This window comes from Triplophysa dalaica, chromosome 9, assembly GCF_015846415.1.
Source record: "Triplophysa dalaica isolate WHDGS20190420 chromosome 9, ASM1584641v1, whole genome shotgun sequence".
Classification (NCBI taxonomy): Eukaryota; Metazoa; Chordata; class Actinopteri; order Cypriniformes; family Nemacheilidae; genus Triplophysa; species Triplophysa dalaica.
The window spans coordinates 18,682,711-18,703,026 of record NC_079550.1 but is presented as its reverse complement, the minus strand read 5'-3'; the positions used below and the strand labels follow the sequence as shown (position 1 = coordinate 18,703,026).

Sequence of the window (20,316 nt, the reverse complement as noted above, 5' to 3'; positions counted from 1 at the left end):
ATTTTACAGTGTTGTTTATAAAAGGTAAGGTCAGCAATGCATGGGACCGCCCGATGAACGTCCGATGTATGCGGCACACTTACCTGGCATTATTCCAATATGTTGTTGATGTTGTGACATAAACTCAAACTATATTATTTTTGTAACCCATCAGTTGGGTAAGAGATATTGGATCGTTTTGTTGGGTTGTTTCTGAAGTTCATTGGGCCATTTCTGTAACCCAGCCAGTTGGCTAAAATTGAGCTGCTGGGCGATTTCGGACACAGCCTAGGTAAGATAATCTTTTGTTATTTTCCTTGTCCTCTGTTTTTTTCTTTATCTCAACACAGCTACAAACATTTCAATTGTAGGTAATCCATAATTCACCCAAAATATGTAAAAGGTTCCTTTTACCTTCATCGCACAAATATATATATATGTTTAAGTAATGATGGTGTTGTTTAAGTGGCTACCTGGAGATGGCATCAAACCCTTTAAAACCGAATTGGCTCTTCTTCTTTTGCTTTCGTTTTTAGGTATGTCACGTAACCTGCTGTGAGTTTCTCTCCGTTTGGTCATTTGGTAACACTATCGCGGTTTTAACATTTTTTTTGACTACAATTTATATTTTATTCAATTGATGCTTATAATTTCCTGTCGAAGAACTGAAGATGGAGACGTCAGGTGCTTCACGTTGTACATCAGGTAAACGCGACGCATATTTCTTCATGACATTTCGATCACATTTTGTTTTACACTATAAGATCCATACAACTACTTTTTGAACTACAGATTGAGAGAAAATGTTTTGGTGTATTGTTGTATTTCTTTGTAAACCTTACATTTTATTTGGTCTTTGACAGAACTAAGGATTGTTCTTTTGGGTCCAAAGAATTCTGGGAAAAGTTCAACAGGAAACATTATCCTTGGAAAAAAGGAGTTTAACCTGAAAATTCCATTTCGCTGTGAAAAGAAATGTGCTGAAATATCAGGATGGGAAATCACGGTGGTGGATACACCTGGCTGGTGGGGGACATTACCTTACGAAGAAAACCCTGAACTACACAAACAAGAAGTTATCTTGGGTTTTACTCGGTGTGCACCAGGACCCCATGCCATTCTTTTAGTTTTTAATGTGGACACGCCATTTAAACAAAAAGAAAGAAATGTTCTTTGTGAAAATATGAGATGTTTCGGTGAGGATGTGTGGAAACACACAATAGTGTTGTTCACTTGTGTAAATCAACCTGGAGTTGAACAATTCATAGAGAGGGAAAATGAAACACTCCAGTGGCTCCTCGACAAATGTGAGAACAGGTATCATGTTCTTAACATCAGAAATAAAGGTGATGGACCTCAGGTCAAAGAATTGCTCAATAAAATCCAGAAGATGGTGGAAGGAAACAAAGGAAGACATTTTGAAATACATGGAGATACACAACAGTGTCTAGAAGAGAAGAGGAGAAACCAGGAGAAGAAAGCAGAGGAAAGAAAAGTAAAAATAAATCAGATAAAAACAAATGGTGAGTGTTATATTTTTGTATGTTTATTTATTATGTGTACAAATGCATGTTAAAACTAATAAACTAAACTAAAAGTGAGCACGAATGATAATGAAACAACAATGTGTTTATGTCACAGGACTAAAACATCCTCTCTCGGAAATAAGGATTGTGCTTCTTGGTTACAATGGAGCCGGGAAGAGTTCAGCAGGAAACACCATCCTTGGCAAATCTGCATTTGATTCAAGAAGATCTATTACATCCGTGATGAAGCAAGGAGCTGTTGCAGGGAGACACATTACTGTGGTCGATACTTCAGGCAGAAGACGCTATTGCTTTTCGCAATACACCCCCAGACTCTATAAAGACGATATTATGTTGAGTTCCTCTCTTTGTCCTCCAGGACCTCATGTCTTTCTTCTGGTCATACGTGTGGATGTGGCATTCACTGAAGTGTATAGACGAGCCGTGGAGGAACATGCTTCTTCTCTCGGTGTCAATATTTACTATATGTGAATGAAAGAAGACGAAAGGCAGAAGAAAGAGTAAAAGAGATGAAGGACCAAGAGCAAAAAAGAAATGATGAAAGACGATTATTGTCTGTGAGTAAGCAGTTTAAAAACCCGATTTAATGATAAAATAGTTAACGCTCAATGTACTTTGATTAAAATGTCAAATATTTAGCAACTGTCATTTTTTCTTTTAAAGCAGATAAAGAACATTTTGAAATGGGTTTGGTGTTGTTTGGGCCGCACTCTTCTGGCAAGATTTCAGCAGGGAACACAATTTTGTGTAGAGAGACATTTGTCAAAACTGGGTCAGGACAGAACCTGAAAGAAAGCTGGGAAGTCGCAGGAAAGAATCTCACTGTGGTTTGTACACCAGGTTTCACCAAAAGTTCCCTTTCTGTCGGTCTCTCGACGTTGTGTCGAGAACGACAGATGGGGTTCGCCCTTGAGAACCAATCAACTCTGACTACTATAGAAAAGGCCAATGAAATTTGGCGAATGCAATTTGCATGCCGGGCTCCGCCCCCGGAAATCCGGTATAAAAGGAGGCCGGCGTGCAGCATTCACTTACCTTTTGTTCTTCAGAGCCATCGCTCATGAGTACAACTCAGGATTCAATCCTCTACAACTACACGCTGGTGCTACGACGTGTTACAGCGGATCGTCCCTTCCTGCAGCGACCTTCCCCTGGGCGTCTCGGCGGTTCCGGAGGTGTTAGAGATTTTTTCTAAAAGTCCTTTTCAGGACTGACTGAGCATTCTCCAGCGCGGCATGTCCCGCTGTTCTCTTGGGTGCGGCACCCTCATCGAGGAGGGGGATGGACACGATCGCTGCATTAGGTGTCTGGGCGTCCAGCACACTGAAGCAGCGTTCGTTGACACATCTGCCTGCACTGCGGGCAGATTGTCATTCAGAAGTTGCGGTCACGGGTGGCTGTCTTCCTACGGGAACCAGCCACCATTTCGTCTGCTACCCGGGCTGTGACATCTGTGGCTACGGCCCCGATGACCACCCACGTTAGCAGCGTTAGTGATACGGGGAACTCTGCGAACGTAAACCCGCCAGCCAAGTGCTCACGGGCCGATCGCACCCCGATTCGCTCTTCTGAACGTTCCCCAACCGGCGGTGGCATACCGTCCGGATCCTCACGCACACACTCGGAAACGATGTGTGACGTAGATGAGATGTCGCTCGCAGCATCGGAGGGAGACTGGCATCCGACTCTGCCGAATCCAAACTCCACCCCCAGCGGTCGAGTTCAGGAGGAAGCAGAAGTGATGTCATCCGTGCTAACCCGGGGATGCGTGGTTCCCGAGGTCGGTGCGCGGTGCAAACCGCGCCCACCCCGGGTGCCATGTTTTTCCCGGAGGTGCATGAGGAGCTGTGTAAAACTTGGAACGCTCCACTCACGGACCGTTCCAGTGAAACCAGCTCCGGCTCCCTTACTTCCCTCGATGGTGAGGCAGCCAAGGACTGCGTCGAGATCCCCCGGGTGGAACGTCCGCCTGCGGTGCACCTGTGCCGCGGACGGCTACCACCTGGGGGGGGATCGACCACTCCTACCGTCCAAAGCACGTAAGACTTCGGCATCACTGGTGTCGAAAGCTTGCGATGTTGCGGGCCAGGCTGCCTCCTCTCTCTATGCCTTGGCCATCCTGCAGGTCCGCCAGGCCAGGGCGTTGAGAGGGCTCCACTAGGGTAAGGCCGACCCGGGTATAATGCAGGATCTCCGTGCCACCGCTGACAGCGCTCTACGGGCGACTAAGGCGGCGGCACGGGCCCTGGGTCGGACGATGTCCACGGTAGTGGTCCAGGAGAGACACCCCCGGCTATACCTTGTGCAGAAGAGTGACAGCAAGGAAGTCCGCTTTCTTGATGCACTCATCTCGCAGGGTGGGTTGTTGGTAACACCGTCGAGGACTGCGCTCAGCAGTTTTTTGACGGCGAAGCAGACAGTGGCAATTAACCACATTTTTTTTTTCACGCCGCGACTCGGCCGCCTACAGGCCTCCGAGATCTCACGTGACGTCTGCTTCCCTGCAACCCAGGACCCTTTCGACATCGGCTCCGGTTCCTGTGCCCCCACAGGCGGCACCCCGGAAGCAGAGGTCGAGGGGGAAACCTCCACCCCGTCAGCAACCTCCTCGCGAGAAGGGACACTGACGGGAAGACCCCAGGGAGAACAACATCGGGCCCGAACCTTCACAGCCACGGCTCTGATCGGTCGGTACGGGACGACTCCTGCCTCGTCACCAAAGCCGGGCCCTTGTTAGGGCTTGGCGCCCACTTACTCACTGAGTTTTCTGTTCTCCCCGGGTTTACTTGCAGCCGATCGCACACTCCACTGGACTGTGCATCGAGTTCGTCCCTCAAAACCAAGATGTTCAGTGGGTCACCACCCGCACTTCATCGTTCCCAAGAAAGACGGCGGGTTGCCCCCAAAGGCTGCGTACCCTGAACAGAGCACCTTCACAAGCTGCCATTCAGGGTGCTCACACAGAGGCGCGTCCTGACATCTATGAGGTGTCAGGATTGGTTCGTGGCAATCGACCTGAAGGACGCTTACTTTCATGTCTCGATCCTCCTCGACACCGGCCGTTCCCACGGTTCGCGTGCGAGAGGCGGGCATATCAGTACAGAATCCTCCCTTTCGGTCTGTCCCTGACCGCCCTTTCTCCCTGAGAGGAGGAAGGCGAGCGGGTACTAAACTATCTCAGCGACTGGCCTATCTTGGCACACTCGCGAGATCTGTTATGTACACAAAGGGACCTGGTGCTCCGGCACCTAGGTCGATTGGGACTCCAGGTCAACCAAGAGAGGGGCAAGCTCTCCCCAGTGCAGAGCATCCTCTTTCTCGGTATGGAACTCAGCTCTGTCACCATGTCGGCACACCTGTCCGCAGTTGTGCCCAACCAGTGTTGAACTGTCTGAAATGAACATTTTAGGCAGACAGCGGTCCCCCTGAAACAATTCAGAGGCTCCTGGGACACATGGCGTCCTCGCGGGTTAATACCCCTCGAGTTGATGCACATGACACCGCTCCAACACTGGTTTCAGAGTCGAGTTCCGAGGAGAGCGTGGCACACCGGCAGCAGGCGCATGGTGATGCCGCCCTGCTGCCGACGCACCATAACCCCTAGTCTTTATGACTTTTTCGACGGACTCAGGTCCCTTTGAGCAGGTTATGAGGCAGGTCGTGGTGACGACTGAAGTCTCCCTGCAGGGGTGCGGTGTAGTGTGCAACGGGCACGCAGGTGGGGTCTTGGACGAACCCCCGCCTGCGCTGGCATATCAATTGCCAAGAGTTGTGGGCTATGCTACTTGCACTGAGCAGGCTACGGCCTCTCGTGCGAGACATGCACGTGCTGTTCCGAGGACAGCACTATAGCGGTAGCGAATACAGATCGTCAGGGTGGCGTTCGCACACAGCAGCTAAACACAACTTGCTCGACGCCTCCTCCGGTGGAGTCAACAGGTGACTCGTTCCCTGCAGGCCACACACCCCGGGCAAACTGAACTAGACAGCCGACGTGCTTTCTCGCCAGTTTATGCCTCGTGGAGAGTGGCGACTCCACCCCCGTGCAGTCCAGCTCATTTGGAGGCTGTTCGGGTAGGCCCAGGTAAAACCTGTTCACCTCCCGTAACACCACCATTTGCCCGCTTGATAGTCCCTGCCCTCGGCACGGATATCCTTGCGCACAGCTGGCCGCGGGATGGGCGGAAGCACACCTTCCCCCCCCCAGGAGCCTTCTTGTACAGACTCTGTGCAAGGTCAGGGAGCAGGAGCACCAAGTGTTCTTGGTTACACCACACCGGTCTAACCGCACTTGGCCTCAGAGCCGATGCTCTGGACAGCGACTCCCCCTGAACCATTCCCCTGACAGAGGACCTGCTCTCTCAGGGGAAGGACACGTTCTGGCATCCCAGATCAGACCTCTGGAACACCCATGTCTGGTCTCTAGACGGGACGAGAAGATCCTAAGATGGCTACTCCCCCTATACGGCTGAGACCATCACCCAGGCTAGGGCCCCATCTACTAGGCGGTTACACGCCTCTAGACGGTGCCTCTTCTCGTCCTGGTGTCTTTCTCAACGAGAAAGACCCACTGAGGTGCTTGATCAGGATTGTGTTCCCCTCCTCACGAGACTGGAGACTAACATCTCCCTTCCACACTGAAAGTGTATGTAGTCGCTATTGCCACTCATCACGACTCAGTCGGTGGAAAGTTTCTAGGGCAACACGACCTGGTCACCAGGTTCCTAAGCAGCGAGAGGGCGGAATCCGCCTCATCTCCGCTCCATACCCTCTTGGGACCCTAAGTGGTCCTGGGGAGCCTCAGGGCCCCCCAAAGAGCCCCTCGGAGGTTCCGATCTTCCTCATAGAGTAAGACGGCCCTCCTGACGGCGCTCACTTCCTTCAAGAGGGTAGGGGACCACCGAGCATCCTCCGTGTCCCTGGATTGCCTTAAACTCGGCCCTGGAAACTCTCACGTTATCTTGAGACCCAGGCCCGGATGCGTGCCCAAGAAGTTCCCACTACTCCCTCCGGGGCCAAGTGTTGAACTTGCAGGCGCTCCCCATAGGGGAGGAAGACCCAACCCGATTAGTGTTGTGTCCAGTACGTACTGGACCGCACGCAGAGCTCTGAAGCTCTGACCAGCTCCGTGTCTGTTGGAGGACAGCAGAAGGGGAAGGCTGTCTCCAAACAGAGGCTGGCGCACTGGGTCGTGGACGCCGTTACGACGGCATTCCGATCTCAGAATCTCCCATGCCCATTGGCAGTGAGGGCTCACTCCACACGGAGTTTAGCCACCTCCTGGACACTGGCAGAAGCGCCTCTCTAGCAGACATCTGTAGAGCTGCGGGTTGGGCTATGCCCAAACACCTTCGCAAGGGTTAACAACCTTCGCGTAAACCCGGTGTCAGCCCACGTCCTGCGTGGCGACATGTAGGACTTGCATCCGGGGGGGCGTATGCCTGCGAAAGCACCTTTCCACCCTCTAACAGGTTGGGTCAGTGTGCTATTTACCTTTTCTTCTTACCCGAACACATCGCTAAGAAACTGGTACCTCACCAGCCTCCCTTCTTACCCAGACACTGGTTAAGAATAGGCATTCCATCCATCACCAAACAAGCACCCCCTGGGGGCTGGCTGGGCAGAGCAGCCTTCCCCCTTAGGCCGGGATACCATGTGAGCTATCACAGATAGCTCTAACCGGACTAGTGCTACCGGACGTCTGTAACACCCCCTCCGTGGGCTGTTCCGTCTGATGTATCCTCATGAGAATGGTTCCCACTCCTGGTAACCCATGAGCTTCCCCAGGTGGGCCTCCACCTCGCGGTTAACTACTCAGTCCGCACGTTCCATGCGTTCTCCTCCAAGGACGAGACCATACCTATATCCACCATATTCCTCCCCACGGGTAGGAGGTGGCCTCTGTAGCGCTTCTCTGATTAAGAGTCGCGCTTACCCGGTGTAAACTGATCTGGACGGCCTCTCGCCTATAGAGAGCTAAGGCCCCGTCCGTGAAAGTTACCGGTCAGGGCTGTACCCATCTTTCTCCAAGAAAGCTCTGGAACCCCCCGACCACCACACTGGAAGGTTACAGTCTCACGAAAGCTTCGAGATGACACGCCCAGGCTTGTTACCGTCGCTTCGCTAGAGATTGTGACGCGATACAGCGTTGTGGCGTTTTCCATAGGCAACCCCATCTGTCGTTCTCGACACAACGTCGAGAGACCGACAGAAAGGGAACGTCTTGGTTACGTATGTAACCTCAGTTCCCTGATGGAGGGAACGAGACGTTGTGTCCCTTATGCCACGAACACGTATCGTATTCTGCTGCAGTTTGAGAGGTCTCAGGCTCTTCAGAACAAAGGTAAGTGAATGCTGCACGCCGGCCTCCTTTTATACCGGATTTCCGGGGGCGGAGCCCGGCATGCAAATTGCATTCGCCAAATTTCATTGGCCTTTTCTATAGTAGTCAGAGTTGATTGGTTCTCAAGGGCGAACCCCATCTGTCGTTCTCGACACAACGTCTCGTTCCCTCCATCAGGGAACTGAGGTTACATACGTAACCAAGACGTTATCCTCTTAAAAAGACACTTAAAGATGCTAAACTTAACCTGTTGAGAAGTGTTACAGAGAGCTCCTCTGAAACACACGCTTTCATTTTAACCTTGGGTGTCGACTGTTCATTCGCCGAGGAAGACAAGACCGCAATAACAACGATCCTGGAGCCTCTAGGTGAACAAGTCTGGAATCACACTCTGGTCCTCTTCACGGATAAAGATCAGCTCGGTGACACTCCAATCAAGTTATTCATTGCAAGTGAAGGTGATGTTCTCCAGTGGCTCATTGAGAAATGTGGGAACAGGTATCATGTTCTCAACATCAAGAACACGGGCGATGGATCTCAAGTCACAAAACTGCTGGAGAAGATAGAGGAGATGGTTGCAGGGAACAGAGGATGTTATGGAATGGACAAAGAGACGTTAAAGGAGGTAGAAAGACAAATCGAATCGAACGTTCTTAAGAAAAGAGCCTTGAGTATGGATGAGCCATACAATTGTAAGTGTAACTTTTTTATTTGCTTGTAATGCAATTAAAACAGTAAAGGACAGACAGTGCAAAATAAAGTTTTGTCTTGATACGTGAATTTTGAATTTCTTCTTTTACAGTTGCTAAAGAATGCAGAAGTTCCTCGGGGGTAGATTCAGATTACATGTCGCAAAGAGAGAAAGATTCAACCACAGAGGATTTCAATATTGCAATGGAATTGGAAAAGAAATCCGAAGCGACCTCAGGATTGGAATCTCTCAGCTCTATTCCTGAGTTTGAAGTATTTAGTTTGGATTGATTGTTTGGAGAGGAAACACTGGTTTTAGAGTTGTTTGTCCATTTAGGGCTGCTGTACAAAACATGGTTGTGAATTCAATGTATGTAGGACCGATCTGTGTGTGGAAATAAAACGCTTATTCTAAGATATTACAAACAAAATGGTTCATTATGTAAGGTCTTTATACGCCTCTTAAGAAATAGTTTTGTATATTATATTGTTATATTATTTCTGTCAATAGATCCTCCTAAAAACCCTGTTTTGTTCCTTTAAATCTTTACTGTATGATTTTTTTACATAGTTCGATAGATAACAAATGGTATAAAAAAATTTATAAATGTTTTGAAGATTATGAAAAGAAACGTTTTTTGTGATTATTAGGAAATTATTTTAAAACATATTTGCGAACGATATCAACAAATTCTTATAAAAACTATACTTATAATCAGATGATCTTTTTGCAAATATGATTTTGCAAAGAATGTGTGTAAATATACATCCGTTCATCTGTGTAATACATCTGTGTCCTAATATCAGTCTGCTTTAAGTTCTGTTTCCTTTGTTGTTTTTTGCTTATTAAAGTGATTTTACAAATTATTTTTAATTGTATTATTACTGACTTTAAAACCACTGTCTACAATTTATATGTATATATGTGTGTGACAGTATATAATAGAATTAAACCAATTAAGATGGAGAATCACCTATTTTCCCTATTTACCTCTTTCAGGTAATGTCAACATAAACACGATTATGTAAAACAAAAATAATGGCAAGATTCTTAACCTCTCTCTTACAAAAGGAGTGGTGGATACAATGAAGGGTATATGTAGGCCTTATATCTCTGCTAATCATTTACCAACAACCTGTTGGAGGTAACTTTCATGTAATGAACTTTGTACATAAGCAAAGTTAATAAACAGTTGATTTTTTGTGGACATGTATGTAGATACACTGAAAGGAATTCATTCAAGACTTATTTCAACAGTCAGAACAGAATGTGCATATTCTACATATCCAAATCCAACTCGTACAATCTTTTTATCATACAATGTTAGATAGTATTAATATTATTTCAGTGTGCATCATTGTTTAAGAACAGTCTTTATTTGTTTTTGAGATAAAAATGTAAGCATTCAATTCATAAATTATGATCATATATTCTTATCTTTGAGCATGGGCATGATTGACTTTCACTCTTACAGACCTGTCAAGCATTCAGTAGGACATCTAGTGTTCATGAAATCCCCTGCATTTAAAGAGAGAGAAAGTTAGTCTGTACTGCGTTACAATGTTTAAATGTTGGGGGAATACATTTTTTTCCTGTATCTAATATATGAGATTTACGTCATGTTGTTCATGTTCTCATGTTCTCAAATTGTCTTTCATTTATTGCATAATTCCCTGTTAGTAAACAAAACTTGTTGGTATAACCAAGCCTGTATTAAGATTAACACTAGTTGGACAATTTTATTATAAAAATTTATTTTATTTTTAGTATGATATACTGAGTAAATCGTATTCAAAAGGTGTCCTGTATTTGTGCCTTGTTTATGGTCACATTGGTAGTTCATTAATTAGAGGTAAAAATATACTATCTAACCAAATAGACCAATAATGTTAAGGTATTTACTGTGTAAAACAGATTTTTGTTGTTTTGCTTTCAGAAGCAACAGTATGATAATATTATACATCATTTTGAGAGCAGATTTTCATTCAACTATTCTGTAATCAAAAACCAGTAGGTCTCATATTCAGTATATGTTTATACAGTATATATTGGTATTCAGTATATCAATTTAGTATAACAAAAGTACAATTGTAGTATATTTTTATTAAAGACGAAAATACATAAATATATTTGCAGTATACATTTTTTTACATATATTTTTCACCAGAGTTTAGACTGCATGTTGCTTATGTGATAAGTGATGCTGATGCCTACATGTGTGAATTCTTTTTACACAGATCAAATGCAGAAATAACCAAATTATTGTTAAAAGTTTTTTCTGCAGCTTACTTCAACCACTTGGATCATATTCTCCAAGACATGAGCGCAAGAGATCTATGGAGCATCTGGTGAAATTAAGGTACTGTAAAAAATGAGCAGATGAAAAGCACAGTTTTGATATTCTAATTGTACAAAGATGAGGTTTGACACCAGGAGGTCCACTGAGGCTGTTTCGTTGAGATTACTCAACCTCACACTGCTGCGAAAATCCATAGACAGACGTAACCCATCCAAACCATTCATCAACGCTGAAGACCTGAGGGAGTCTGGCATTGATGTCGCAGAAGCATCTGTGTACTCTAGACTGTGGAAACAGATCTTCAGAGAAGACTCTAGGTCTCAGTGAAACCACAAAGTGCACTGGCCAATTTCCGACACACAGTTCAAAATCCAACGCCTATAAGAGAGCAGTATAGATGAGGCTCTAAAAAGTCAAAATGGCTATTTAAACTCTTCCTTCGGTTCCTTCTGGGTCTCTCGATGGATTCCAGTCAGAAGCTTTTTCCATATCTACTGAACCAGACAAAAGAAAAGCCCCACAGCAACAAGGAAATATTTCTGTGTGTCAAGACGAAGATTAGAGAGAATCCTTCTCCAGAAAAATCTGTGAATCTGTTTCATTGTCTCAATGAACTAGGAGACCAAAGTCTTGAGAAGGAAATTCAGGAGTACTTGAGCGCTGGAACAATAAGAAATGCTGTTTTTTCACACTCACAGTGGTCAGCACTCGTTTTTTGTGTTGCTTATTTAAAAGCACGATGAAGAGTTTGAATTGAAGAAATTCATAAGGAATTAAATGTAATCTACACATACTCAAGTAAAATGATGCTAAATTCACCAGGAGTTTGATATTTTAAAGAATATCATTCCAGATGAGTTTTCTTTTGTTAACCCAGTCACATGTCTGAGAGTTTTTACTACTAGTTGTTGTTATCTGTATAATACTCCCAAAAAATATGTTGTCTGGTCAAATAAAAATGTGCTATGTGGTTAAATCAATCAAAACTTGTGATTGTTCTTTCAAGGTTGAGATTTTACCAAACCATCTTTCTGGGTATTTTTACTTGTTTAACCAATATAAAATGAAAATAAATTTCTTAAAGTCTGATTCGTGTACATGCATCTTTAAAATGCAATGCAAATAAAATAATACATCAAAAATCATATTTTTGTCAACAAAGAAACAATTATTAAATCCTATTTATGCCTATGTGTAGTTTATATTCATCTGTGTCTCTTGAATGACAAAATGAATCCTGTTCTCCCTCCAGGCTGAATGAATGTGGTATCACAGATGAAGGCTGTGCTGCTCTGTCTTCAGCTCTGAGATTAAACCCATCACACCTGAAGGTTCTATCTCTGTCTGGAAATAAACTTACTGATAGAGAAGTAAACCTTCTCACTGCTCTAATGGCAGATTTACACAACAATCTGGAGAAACTTCTTTGAGCTTGGACCAATTGAGTATTTGGTTTCAGTTCATTGGCTTGTCTGTTTCCACAGCAACTGCAACATGAGATTATGGTAAATAAACTGTATCTATGAGGGAAGACATACAGTATATATGTAAGTTTATATCTCTGTGTGTGTTATTACTTTCAAATCATTAGCATTTTCTCCAAAGATCATATCATTTAAAGAAATATGAAGAACAAGCATATAGGCTACAGCATAACACAACCTACCCGATTTATATGCTTCTTCAAAAAAGCCCCTGTTTGTCCATTTTGTCTTCTTGTAGCAAGCATACAATATTGTATCAGTAAATTGTGTCTGAATTTTCATGCTTCAACATGTTCTTTCGGGAGTCCTCTCAGAAAAAAAGGAAAAACATTTCAGTGCATGCCCATGTGATGTGGGCGGAATGTTCACTTCTGACTACCGATCCGTCCGTCAATGTTGTCACACTCCTACGAGAGGCAGAAATGAGAGCTGATGACCTCCGAATTAGACAAAATATATGTTTGATAATAACGGAAGTGCCCGAAACAAGAGGAATCAAAGTGAGTATACAAATTTGTAAATGTGTGTTATGTTTAGCTTTATATGTCAAATGTTGGTCTTTCTTTCAAATTGTCTTTCATTCTCTATTGCATATGTATCATCTCTTGTTTATTTGAGACGTGCAAAAACAAACCTTGTCGATGTAGACGCGGTAACAATGAAATGTTTGATCAAACTAAGACTACAAAAGTTATTTCGTGAATTTGTTTGCCTGCTTTCAGAAGCAACTACAATGATGTATCTGGAAATTTTCTCTGCGTCATATTGAAAACAGATAAACTTTAATGCACTGTCTTTACACAAGAACCAGTAAGGCCACATACCGATACGAGTTCTGAACTCATTTGGTTGTTTATCTCTTTCATCTCACACAAACATATGAGCTGAAAAATACAGTAGTATTTTACAGTAGAAGGTAAATATTCTACATTTAAAAGATATATTCAGGTTTGACTTATCTTGTTTCAGAGCCAGAATGACCGATGAGCACGGGATAGATCGCTCCTCTCTGAAAACCCACAGGTAAGTATTGAAAGCAATGAGTATCATTACAAACACAGTAATTTTCTGATGAGCCATTTAAAATAGCTGACAAATGCATAAATGATAAAAGAAAAACTTTACCGGTTGCTTGGCAGCAACTAATTAAAAATGCTTTAGCCACAACTTTGGTCTCTGAGAGATTTAGCTTTTTGATCTTTAGTTAAACAGAAGTGCATTTTGAAACGTGTTTCAGGATCCAGATTGTCAAGTCTTAGCTATGCATCTAAAAACAAATCTTCAGTGTAGTTTGATAGACCAGTTTCTTGATAATGTTTCGTTTTAAGTGCTTACTTCAGTTTCATTTTACTGTGTTTAAGTACTGTTGCAACTAACACCGGTGATAAAAAAGATTGAAACTGATTTCATTGTTTGTATTTGACTAGTTTGCTTCAACCAGGGGGGTCAGAATCTCTAAACCCCAGTCATGAGTTCAAGACAAGCAACCAGTCTTTAGATCACCTGGAGGAATTTAAAAGATTAAGGTAAAGATGATAACTGGTCTCTTCCCGGTAAACAGATACAATCACATAAAAGCATTAAAGTTCATTCTATATAACTTCCCATGAGTTAATATCTGTGTCTTACTATAGTTTAGAACAGCAGGGGAGATCTGCTTCTCCAAGCCCCAGCCATGAGTCCACGAAGAGCAGTCAGTCAATAAACCCTCCACAGGATTTTAAAGCATCCAGGTAAAAAATAAACATATTGTAACCAAAATGTGTTTTAAGTGTCCATGCAGAAAATGGTAATCCTGATCATCACAGAAGAAAATATTCGGAAATTCCACTGAACTGTTTCAATGTTTGTATTTTACTTCAGTTTACTTCAACCAGGAGGATCAGACCCCAGTCATGAGCTCAAGACCAGCAACCAGTCTCTGGATCACCTGGTGGAACTTCAAGAGTCTAGGTGAAAATGTTCACTGTTTTTTTTGGATACTTAACTACTAAGGATATTGTCTGCTTATTATTATTATAATTTTTTTGCATGGCGCACAAATCACTTGAACAGTGACACCTCATATTAAAGAACATAACAGTAAACAGACTGTGAATTATTTTTTATGCACAAGGGTTTCATTGATGAAATGTTTTTAAAGTACTATGTTCGTTTGCAAGGGCTTGGTTTATATATAAGAGCTCCACAGATATAAAAAAACAATTTCAACAAATAAATGTACACCGACACAGTACAACAATATTATTTAAAAAAACTTGACTGAATTACTTATGTTTGTGTTTGACTTGTAGCTCAGCACAGCAGGGGAGATCTGCTTCTCCAAGCCCCAGCCATGAGTCCTTGAAGAGTAGTCAGTCAATAAACCATCCACGGGATTTTAAAGGATCCAGGTGAAATATAAACATAACCAAACTCTTATTTTCTGTCAACTTTCAGTTAGGGATAAAATGTGTTTAAAGACAGGGAGAGATGGCACACAGTAATAGAGTCTGCACACACGTGGTTGTACATGCACAAAGGTTGTTAAGCAAACAAAAACATCCTCTTGAAAGGTAACACAAGGAAGGGATGGTTATTTTGAAATTACTTTGTGTTGATTTAGTAGACTTTTTTAGACGATCACTTCTTCAATGCTAGAATGTGACGTGAAGGTGAATAGACTCTTGGTAAAATGAATATCTCTGCAGATTCACATTCTGACTGAATATTGTAGAACTATACAGAAGTTTTGTCAGTTTGACTCTTTGTATTACTTTATTTTAATTATTGGATGCAACTTACTGTATGTGTGAACTCTTTTCACACAGATCAAAAGGACTGCAAGTATGCACCAGCAAATTATTGTTTCAATATTTGTGTTTTTCTGCAGCTTATTTCAACCAGTAGGATCAGATTCTCCAGTACATGAGCTCAAGAGTTCTGTGGAGCATCCGGCGGAAATAAGGTGAAAATGAGATGACATGTCTGCACAGTATAACAAATGTGACATTCTTTTTGTGTGATTACAGGAAATCAATTAATAATATCTTTGAGCAAATATGTATGACAATTTGTATCTTTGTCTTTCAGCATTATCACATCTATTAAATTAAGGAACCAATTTCAGTTTTTGCAAGAAGGAAAATCAAACAGACTCGTACCTCTCGAGGACACCTATACTGAGCTTTACATCACAGAAGGTGGATGTGGAGAGATCAACACTGAACATGAGGTGAGACAGATTGAAGCAGCGTTCAGGAGAGCAGCGAGAGAGGAGGACAGACCGATCGAATGCAACGATATCTTCAAACATTCACCCAAACTTGGCAGACCCATCAGAACTGTGCTCACGAAGGGAGTCGCTGGCATTGGAAAAACAGTCTCTGTGCAGAAGTTCATTCTGGATTGGGCTAAAGGGAAAGAGAATCAAGATGTTCACCTCATATTTCCACTGCCTTTCAGAGAGCTCAATCTGATGAAGGATCAAAAAGTTAGTCTCAAGGACGTTCTTCATATTTTCCTCCCAGAATCAAAACAATTGGACATATGTAGTGATAAATATAAAGTGTTGTTCATCTTGGATGGTTTGGATGAGTGTCGTCTGTCTCTGGATTTTCGCAGCAACTTGAGTATGTGTAATGTCAATGAATCGGCCTCAATAGACGTGCTGCTGATAAACCTCATCGCTGGGAATCTGCTTCCTTCTGCTCTCATCTGGATCACCTCCAGACCAGCAGCAGCTTATCAAATCCCCTCTGAATGTGTCGATCGAGTCACAGAGGTACGAGGCTTTAGCGACCCGCAGAAGGAGGAATACTTCAGAAAGAGAATTAAAGATGTGAATGTGGCAAACAAAATCATCTCACATCTAAAGTCATCGAGAAGTCTTTACATCATGTGTCACATCCCAGTGTTCTGCTGGATTTCTGCCACTGTTCTAGAGAGAATCTTGAGCGAAGTTGGGAATGAAGGGATCCCCACCACTTTAACTCAAATGTACACACAGTTTCTGCTCAAAAGCATAAATCATGAGAAGGATTATGAAAGAAAGATTAAAGATGAAGACATGATTCTTAAACTTGGGAAACTTGCTTTTCAGCAGCTCGAGAAAGGGAATTTAATCTTCTACGAGGAAGATCTCAGACAATGTGATATTGACGTGCAAGAAGCATCAGTTTTTTCAGGATTGTGCACTCAGATCTTCAGAGAACAATCAGGACTGTTTCTAGGAAAGGCTTACTGCTTCGTCCATCTAAGTGTTCAAGAACATCTTGCGGCTCTATACGTGTACCTCACCTTTATAAATGAAAATGTACATGTATTACACAGTCCGAGTGGTTTGTTCAACATTCTGGCTTGCGCGTTCCCTTCAAATGATTCACCATCTGCCCTGTATCAAAGAGCAGTGAATAAAGCTCTGCAGAGTCCCAATGGACATTGGGACATTTTTCTTCGCTTCTTTGTGGGTTTCTCACTGAAGTCCAACCAGTCGCTCTTACAAAATCTATTCAAAGAGTCAGAAAGACTCTCATGCAGCAAAGAGATTGCCCAGCTGATCAAGACGAAGATTAAAGAAAATCTGTCCCCTGAGAAGTCCATCAATCTCTTCCACTGTCTGAATGAACTGCATGATCATGATCTAGTGGGGGAAGTTCAGAATTATCTTAAGTGTGGCTCAGTAGTCAATAAAACACTCTCACGCTCGCAGTGGTTGGCCTTGGTTTTTGTCTTGCTGACCTCAGGACAATCTCTTGATGTGTTTGATTTAGACAACTATGTTGAGAAACACATTGCAGGAAATGCAGCAATTCAATGGCTACGACCCGTGATTGAAGCATCGAAATCAGCAAGGTATGTAATACTAGAGGCAACTGTTAAAGTTACTGACTATGACTGGAATATTTTGTATCGTCCAAATATACGTTATTATTTCTACTATTTTTCCCACTTACATGTTGTTTTGTTTTATTAAGAAAACATTTATTACGCAATAAAATTTCATTTTTCAAATAATTTTCTTCAGACTTTGTGAACATAGCCTGACACTGAAAGACTGTGCTACTTTGGTTTCTGTCCTCACCTCAAAGACGTCATGTCTGAGAGAACTGATCTTAACAGACAGCAATATAAAGGATGCAGGAGTGAAGCATCTCTCTACAGGACTAGCGAATGCGCAGTGTCAGCTGGAGGCACTGAGGTAAGAAATGGCTGAAATCACCATTAACTAATTCTTTCTTTATTTGATCAGCATTTCAGCTCTTATAGCCTTATATGCTATAAAACAGACAAAGTAAATATTAATACTCTACCATCAATGTTGCAAAACTAACTCTGAGGAATTTTAAAACTTTATGCAGGCTTAAGAACTGTGGCATCACTCATGAAGGTTGTGCTGCCCTGGCTTTAGCTTTAAGATCAAACCCCTCGCACTTGAGAGAGCTGGATCTGTCAGGAAATCCAATAAGAAAGTCTGGGGTGAAGCTGCTCTCAGAGGAACTGAGGAATCCACTTTGTAAACTTGAAAAAATAATGTAAGATTACTTCTTTGAGGATTAAACATATCATGACTCTACTCTATTAGAAATATTTATCTTTACATTTTTTCTGTGTATTTTTTCCAATCCCAGAGTTTTTGGTCATTATTTTGCTACTATAAAGAAACTCTTTTTCTCTGAAGGTTGAGAAATTGTGGTATCACACATGAGGCTGATGCTGCGCTGGTTTCACTTCTAAGTTCAAACCCCTCACACCTTAGAGAACTAAATTTGTCCAAGAATAAATTAGGAGATTTAGGAATAAAACTGCTTTCGGATGCATTGGGGTCTACTAACTGTGAACTGAAGATATTACTGTAAGTTGATCTCAGAGTAAGACATGTATTGAGAATATTAAATTAGTCAAACTGCTATTGAGCATTTTTTTTCTGGAGCAGGCTGGAGAATTGCTCTATCACCCAGGAAGGTTGTGCTGAGCTGGCTTCAGCTCTGATATCAAACCCTGTTCACCTGAGAGAACTGGATCTTTCTTCGAATAAATTTAAACACAATGGAGTAAAGAGACTCCTTGTCAATCTGGAGAGCTCTGGTTGTAATCTCGAAATTCTAAAGTAAGATTATGAAATTGCTCTTAAACAATTTGTATATGTAAAAGCTTCAGAGAGAAATAAATGTGTCATACTTCATGCAGGTTAGATAATTGTGGTGTCACAGATGAGGGCTGTGCGGCTTTGGCTTCGGCATTAAAATCAAGCTGCTTAAACCTAAAAAAGATGACTCTTAACTGGAACAAAATTGGTGACTCAGGAGCTCAGCCACTTTTTGCTGCATTGGGAGATCCTAACTGTAAATTACAAGTTCTGCGGTAAGTTTAAAAGCATGTAATATTTTGTGATGTTTTTTTTTTCAAAGTAATGGTGGTAGTATGAGGGTTTGTTTCTTATATTTTATACACAGACTGAGAGGTTGCAAAATTACAGACAAAGGGTACGAGGCTCTGGCTTCAACTTTAAAAACAAACCCCTCACACCTGAAAGAACTGGATCTGTCTCAGAATAAACTGAGTAACCGAGGAATAGAACTTCTCTCTATTGCACTGGCTTATCCTAACTGTAAATTGGAGATCCTCCGGTAAGGACATGGTTTTGATTCTCATGCTTTTATCAATTTATCCTCATTTTTTCACACTGTCCTCAGTCAAAGACCCTGGGTGTATCACTGTTTCACTCATCTCTTTGCAGTCTGGAAATTTGTGGCATCACAGATAAAGGTTGTGCTGTTCTGGCATCCGCTCTGAGATCAAACCCATCACACCTGAAAGAGCTCGATCTGTACATGAACAAGCTTGGATTTTATGGAGGACAGCTGATCTCTGATATGAAAGATGATCCAACATTCAAACTAGAAATAGTAAAATATTAGCCAAATGGTCATTACTCCTTGATTATAAGAAAGAAAGAAAGAAAGAAAGAAAGAAAGAAAGAAAGAAAGAAAGAAAGAAAGAAAGAAAGAAAGAAAGAAAGAAAGAAAGAAAGAAAGAAAGAAAGAGGAATTGTAAACACTCACTCAATGTCTTTCTGTTGACCAGTATTGCTAATTGTTTACTAATTGATTACAGTTTGCTCTGGTGTAAATATTTGGATATAATAAAATAGTAATCCACATTGAAATGATGTATAGGTTGTATTATACTCTATGGATATAAATGTAGTTTTCCAGATTCATATATTCTGTATTGCACATTAATCAACAAACAAAACAAAACTGGGAAACTAGATTTAAATGTATTCATCGGATGATCAGAGTGATCACTCATCCGGAAAACTGTAAAGTAACTCATATGCAAAATAACCACGAAAACATTCACAGTTACAACTGTGAAATCATGAAAAATGAATACAAATAAAGTACAAAAATAATTACTTTCAACGGCTAACATTCCCCCCTGTCTGCTGCTTTCTTCCAAATAGCCCACGTTTTCCATCAATAAAACTGAATGTGAAGAGACAGACAAACCTACAATTGCTCTTTGGACTTTGTAACATTTAAACACATGTACATTTCTTTATTTTATTGTATTTTTCTTACATGTTTTGTATTTGTCATGTTTCGTTTATAACATGTATCTTCAGAGCGTATGAAGGGAACTTTAAATGTATTTTGTCACAGAACACTATATTTTTTATTATTAATTTGTCCTTTTTAAACTTTTCTAATAAATTGTGAGACACGTATGTTGTTATTGTATAGTTAAGTTATATTATGTTGTATAGGGTTTTTTTTATACGTCCTGTATTATGCATGGAAACTTTTGCATCTGTCTCTTAAAAGGAGCCCCAGACTGCCATGTGACCTGTCCGCTCATGTGACGTATCAAAAGGTGTGTTGTGTGTGCATGACTCAAGACATCCACGAATACGAGCCTTTATTACTATCATTAAAATAAAATGGTTGACCCCAGCGATATTTCAACCAATTAAAAAAATACGTGTCAAA

At 42.1% G+C, this 20,316-nt stretch overlaps 2 protein-coding genes across 2 annotated transcripts; both read left to right on the top strand.

Annotated features, from left to right (window-relative positions):
• The first annotated feature begins 525 nt into the window (after window positions 1-525).
• On the top strand, window positions 526-9,426 carry si:dkey-23k10.5 (GTPase IMAP family member 8). The gene is made up of 7 exons (XM_056756039.1): window positions 526-684; window positions 843-1,502; window positions 1,621-1,993; window positions 2,096-2,136; window positions 2,190-2,389; window positions 8,075-8,561; window positions 8,672-9,426. Exons 1-7 carry the CDS (start codon window positions 651-653, stop codon window positions 8,848-8,850), a joined length of 1,974 nt encoding a protein of 657 aa, XP_056612017.1. The 5' UTR covers window positions 526-650; the 3' UTR covers window positions 8,851-9,426.
• Window positions 9,427-12,548: 3,122 nt separating this feature from the next.
• LOC130428436 (NACHT, LRR and PYD domains-containing protein 12-like) lies at window positions 12,549-19,968 on the top strand. The gene is made up of 15 exons (XM_056756481.1): window positions 12,549-12,843; window positions 13,313-13,366; window positions 13,771-13,869; window positions 13,978-14,076; window positions 14,207-14,296; window positions 14,638-14,736; window positions 15,216-15,290; window positions 15,416-17,176; window positions 17,349-17,522; window positions 17,683-17,856; window positions 18,003-18,176; window positions 18,258-18,431; window positions 18,512-18,685; window positions 18,778-18,951; window positions 19,062-19,968. The coding sequence occupies exons 2-15, from the start codon at window positions 13,320-13,322 to the stop codon at window positions 19,240-19,242; spliced, it is 3,495 nt and encodes a 1,164-aa protein (XP_056612459.1). The 5' UTR covers window positions 12,549-12,843; window positions 13,313-13,319; the 3' UTR covers window positions 19,243-19,968.
• The last annotated feature ends 348 nt before the right edge of the window (window positions 19,969-20,316 follow it).